General features: G+C 32.9%; 1 protein-coding gene across 1 annotated transcript; it reads left to right on the forward strand.

The window, feature by feature from the left end:
- Positions 1 to 3,487: 3,487 nt before the first annotated feature.
- LOC135781009 (C-type mannose receptor 2-like) lies at positions 3,488 to 5,537 on the forward strand. The gene is made up of 4 exons (XM_065291321.2): positions 3,488 to 3,557; positions 3,646 to 3,987; positions 4,263 to 4,601; positions 4,732 to 5,537. Exons 1-4 carry the CDS (start codon positions 3,521 to 3,523, stop codon positions 5,094 to 5,096), a joined length of 1,083 nt encoding a protein of 360 aa, XP_065147393.1. The 5' UTR covers positions 3,488 to 3,520; the 3' UTR covers positions 5,097 to 5,537.
- The last annotated feature ends 463 nt before the right edge of the window (positions 5,538 to 6,000 follow it).

Raw genomic sequence — 6,000 nt, forward strand, 5'->3', positions numbered from 1 at the left:
TATCGTCACATAACGCCCATAGAGAATAAAAGAGTTGCGCCACTGAAAGTTTAATAGCTCGGTCGTCACGTGATTTATGGAGACTTCAGTTAGTTCCTGGAAGCTCATAGTGAGCCATTGAAATACATTGACTTAGAGGCAAAGAGTTTTTTTTTTTTTTAGTCAAGAAAATGCATTGATTTGCAGTATTTATATATCACATCAATATCTGTAGGTTGTATTTTTATGTAGATCTATCAACAATGTTTTCTGACTAATAACATCCAGGGCTATGGGACGATTAGTATGGTCAGCTGCTGGTATGTGTTAACATGTTTTAGGCTGCCTCCAACAACTTTAAAGCTTCAAATGCATCACACTGTATGTAAGCTTCTAATGTTTGTGTATATTTATAATGTACAGTTGTTTGTGTGTTTTATTTCTAAATTAACAAAGATCAAGATTAATAAAGACTCATAAGGCACTTTTTTATTTATTGTAAATTATAATAATACCCCTGGTGTTGTTTTCTTTTTAATGTAAATATGAACATCTCATGGGAGATGACATCACTTTCAATTATTATTAATCTCTGAACTTATTAATATGTGCATTTTATTAATACAAATTATTAATTAATTTATTTATTGCATTTTATTTAATTAACCAGCAGAATCAAGGTGCCAAAAGCAATTCACCTATATGTTTTATGCATAAGTATGCACTAGTACCACCATCACGTTTAATAGCCTGTATCTCTAATCCTGTTCTGTGGACCTGTGCCTGGATCTCGCTTATGATTGTTTGCCGCCTGCCTTTAACCTATGTCTGGATTATTTGACTCTGAGTTTGGATTACCTTTGATGTGCATGTTTGCCTGGTTTGTGCCTGTTTATGGATGTTTTCCCAATAAAACTGCATTTGAATCAAACCCGCTTCTCACGTATATGACAGTAGATTATTAAGAAACACCCGAAACAGTGATTAAACTCAAACATATTGTTAAACCGCTGGTCTGGATAAAGTAGATGTTCAGCAGAATGCAGGACCTATTGAACCATTGCCAGTTAAATATTGCTTGCACAGGGAAAACATTTAACAAGTTATTAAAGGAGAATTCTCACCAAAAACGTACAAATGACACGCAGTGTGATTATCGTGCAATAGATACACCAAATTCCGCTTTTGCGTGCATATGATACGCCAGCCCTTCCCATTCACTTATATGGCGAATCGTTTCGTGTCGTTTTATTTATTGTTTTATATATTTTTTTCTGTTTTTTTTACCATTTTCGCTGGTGTACATTTTAATCTATCGCAACAAACTATTTATTGTTGGAAAGGTCTAAGAATCTAGTTTTCATATTTCAAAACATTTTGTCAGCAAATAATGCAGTGACAGTAAAATTTATTAATTTATGACAAGAGTATGCAACTAACCGTTCACACTTAGTGGCCGCTGTTGATAAAACCACTAAAAGTGTAACACTAACCTCATTTTTTTGTGATAATTTTATTTATAAAATAAATACATTATTGCATTATTTTTATTTATTACAATAAATGTAAACTGTAAACTTTATTTAATATTTCCCGCTTAGACGCTTATGTGAAAAACTTCAAAGTGTCTTTTTTAAAGCAAGACCAAGATTAGGCTTCTAGACCAAAATAATGTTTAATTAATTTGAAGTTCTGTATCATCTTTGAGCTCCCCCACACTCAAAAAGGCCTGCGTCATTTTTATACACATCCCTGAAACCTATGCTGACAGTAATTTTAAATGTTTGTATTAAACACATACATCGAATTGATCTTAGTTGTATTTCCTAATATATTTTATTCCACTGTATTTTCATGACACTGGCACGTATGTCAATATGCAAATAAGCTGCTTTTAGTGCTGTTATTATCATATTAACAATGAGCAACAGTAAAGTAGATGGACAATACGCAAAAAAGAGGGAAATGAAGCATATAAATAACTTTCTAAAGAAATAAACAAATGATGCTGAAGAGCAGATAATCACATATGCAGATACAAACAGAGACACAGCAGATTCAGGAGAGAAACACAAAACATCTAAAGTAAGAACAACTTACATTCTCATTCATATTAAATTATACTTTTGATATGGTTGTGATTTAATGTCAATGTTTAGTTTAATATTTTATAATCAGACTGTAAAGAACCAACAAAGAGTTACTGAACAGTGGGTGATGAAAATGATCATGTTTAATTTGATAAATAAAATTATAAAAATGAAATTTTTTTCACAAAAGTAATAATCTAAAATGAGGCCATATGTCTCAAGCAGTTGTGATCCAAATTTTAAGTTAAAATCACAAAAAAAATAGGTTTGTGTCACACTTTTAATGGTTTTACCAACAACGGCCACTAGGTGTCAACGGTTTGCTGCATTCTCTTGTCACAAATTCATAAAATACTGTCACTGCATTATTATTACTGCTAAAACGTTTTGAAATATGAAAACTACATTCTTAGAGCTTTCGAATGATATATAGTTTGTCAACATTTTTGTAGATTTATACCAGGATATAGTGTTATGAATATATAAAATTAATATGCATTCCTATGGGGGGTGGGGTCATGTAACTTAAAACTGTCACTAAATTATTTCTATCATCAGATGACCTTGAAATATGAAAACTACATTCTGAGAGCTTTCCAGTGATATATAGTTTATCAAGATTTTTTGGGTTTAGAGTAGGGGTTTAGTGTAAGAAATATGTAAAATCAAATTTGGCCTACATGTTGGCCTGTGACCTTTTAGAAATTGACTCGCACTACGTCATTTCTTTCCCAAAATTTTGATGAAATATGAAAACTACACTCTTAGAGCTTTCCAAAGATATATAGTTTGACAAGATTTTTAGGTTTAGAACAGGGTATTAGTGCTATACATATGTAAAAACAAATTGGGTCGACCTGTGGCTCGTGACCTTTTAGAAAATGACTCGCACTATGTCAATATTTTCCCTAAATGATGATGACAAATGAAAACTACACTCTTAGAGCTTTCCATTGATATACAGTTTGTCATGATTGAATAAGAATTCATATGCAAAACATTGAAGTAATTGTAGACATCCCACCTACAGTGACATTTTGCAGGACATAAATGTTTTGAAGCACACTCTCTTCATAAATTAATCAATTACTCTCCCTACATAATTTATTTTATAAAACACTGCTGAAATATGTATTCTAGAGGCTTAGACCTTTCCAACAATATATAGTTTGTCATGATTCAATAAACATTTACATCCAAAATAGTGAAGTAAACCTAGGTGTTCCTCTACAGGAACAGTGACAGTTAAGTGGTTTTAACATGCAGTAACATTTAGAAAATGATAAAACATTAAGACAAATACTAAACAAGCTTTGATATAATATTATTATATCTATTTACATATAGAAGTTCATGATTGACCAATCACAATCAGGAGTCATGTAAATATGTAATTTTGTCCCATATAATTAGAAGATGAAACTTAGTTTTTATTTTTTTGACCCTTAGAAATGACACAAACGCTATATTTCAGACTTCTTCTCATTGGTGAGTTGGTGTTTCTGGTTTATATTTTGTTTAAAATGTGATAAGAATTTACTCTGTTTAAGAATCAAAATATCTCTCTCTTTCATAGCTCTCTGTTCATTATCTGAATGCTTTCAACGCCGCTATCACTATATAGACATGACTATGAAATGGACTGATGCTCAGAGATACTGCAGAGAACACTACACAGATCTGGCCACAGTCGACAACATGAATGACATGAAACAGCTGATGAGTCAACTGAATAACAATCAGAATGTCTGGATTGGACTTTATAATAAACTGAAGTGGTCTATGGGTGACCCTGTAAACTATACAAACTGGGGAACAAACAGTGACAAATATGGTGATGGTAATTGTGTATTTATGAGAAATGGAACATGGAGTTATCAGAAATGTGATCAGAAGTCAACGTTCATCTGCTACAATGGTGAGTGCAGCTCCTTACAACAAACCTTCACTAAACAAAACACAAATCATATGTCAACTCTTCATGACAACAATAAATATAGAAACAGAAACAACAGTTTATGTTTGACACATTCACTCTACTGTGAACTACAACAAACTACAGAGAGTTTAAGAACCACAGAGATCAGTTTACTCAGATGTTATAACTCAAGACTTTCAGAAGATTCACATCTAGACCGTAAGTGTACTAAGTTTGAATAAAGATATTAAACACCCTTTTCTCTCCTTAAACAGAGACAATTAAAGGATACGTCTATGAAACTTCTAATAAAATGTGGAGAGACGCTCAGAGTTTCTGCAGACAGCTTCATACTGATCTGGTGACTGTGAGGAATCAGAATGAGAATGATCAGATTCAGAAGATCATCAATAACAGTCAGATATCTGTCTGGATCGGTCTGTTCAGTGACTCATGGGAGTGGTCAGATAAGAGTGACTCCACCTTCAGATACTGGATGTCTGGTGAACCCAATGGGGGTTCTTATCCAATGTGTACAGAAGTCCCAATGGATCCTCAGGGTCAATGGAATGATGCAGGTTGTAGTCAGTCTAAGACCTTTGTGTGTCATGAAGGTCAGTAATAAAATTCACTGTGTTTCATGTCAAAGCTTTCTTCATTATCAGAATTAAATCAGATTCATCTACAGTATTTCCCTTCATGTTTGTGTTTGACTGTTGTCATTGTGGTTTATTGTGTGTTCAGATAATCTGGTATTGATCAATAAGAATATGAGCTGGTCTGATGCTCTGAGTTACTGTAGACTGAATCATGTGGATTTGGTTTCGGTTGATTCAGAGGAGATTCAGCGCCGGGTGTCAGGATTGGTTCAAAAGGCCTCTACTCGTGCTGTGTGGTTGGGGTTACGTCACTCCTGTAGTGTTGGCATTTGGTTCTGGATGAATGGAGAGATGGTTTGCTATCAGAATTGGGCTCCAGGTAACAAAACAGCAGTGGACGACTGTGACCGTGAAGTAAAATCTGGAGCAGTTCAGTCTGGAGGAGATCAGCGCTGGATCAGCCTTCCTCAAAGTAAACAACTCAACTTCATCTGCATCAAATATGATTAAGAATCAAATCGTACGCATCATATACAACTTATTTTCTTTGTTAGGTTTCTGGTTTAGTTTTGTTCTTTGGCAGTGGGGCTATTTAAATATTTCAGATCTAATACAGGTTGCATAATAAACACATTTTAAACAAAGTTTATTGTATTCGTTTGAACTCAAACTCTTTTCTAAATTACTTTCTCTGGTAATTCATAGCATACAGACACAATTCAATTCACAGTTTATTAGCTTTTGTCTTTAACTGAATTATGGGAAATTATTTGTAATAACTTTTTGGAAGTGGGTATAATCACATTTACTAATCAGAGATGACTTATGTTGTGTTACTTGCGTGTTTTTATTAATAATATGTAGTCATATCAGAGTTAAAAAAAAAATTACTTGTATAAATTAGGAAAACAGGATGAGATTTCTAAAGTCTCTTAATATCTGAAATACTAACAAATGCTGTGTGTTTGTTTACTGGTTTAAGTTCAAAACAGTAATCACCTTTACAAATATCTGGTTAAAAATAAATATACTGTATGAGAAATAAAATGTCTTGCATCCTGTCTGTGTTTGACTCGTGTAAAATAGTTTTAGAGGATATCAGTTCAAAAGAAATCAGTGTTTACTTGACTTCACGTCATATTTTCATATTTTATTTTCTTATTTTTGTATTGTCCACATACCAAACAGTTGTCTGTTATTACAGTGATGATAATAGCACAAAAAATGAACAAAAATGAAATGAAATAAATTTTCACCTTATTTGCAAACTGACATACATGTGAGCTGTCAGTAAAATGGATATTATGAGATTTATGTAAGGTTGAGCTGATCTAGTAAATATAATTATTTAAATAACCAACAGTTTTAGTGCTGTTCTCATAGTATACTGATGTTTGTGGGATGTCTATTAAAA

This window comes from Paramisgurnus dabryanus, chromosome 23 (genome assembly GCF_030506205.2).
Source record: "Paramisgurnus dabryanus chromosome 23, PD_genome_1.1, whole genome shotgun sequence".
Lineage (NCBI taxonomy): Eukaryota > Metazoa > Chordata > Actinopteri > Cypriniformes > Cobitidae > Paramisgurnus > Paramisgurnus dabryanus.

What these genes read in the sequence shown, in the direction of transcription:
- LOC135781009 (XM_065291321.2), top strand. Translation starts at nt 3,521, where the DNA reads ATGACACAAACGCTATATTTCAGACTTCTTCTCATTG. An exon ending in TTTCAGACTTCTTCTCATTG is followed by an intron (nt 3,558 to 3,645) that starts GTGAGTTGGTGT and finishes TCTCTTTCATAG; the next exon opens with CTCTCTGTTCATTATCTGAA. An exon ending in AACGTTCATCTGCTACAATG is followed by an intron (nt 3,988 to 4,262) that starts GTGAGTGCAGCT and finishes CTCCTTAAACAG; the next exon opens with AGACAATTAAAGGATACGTC.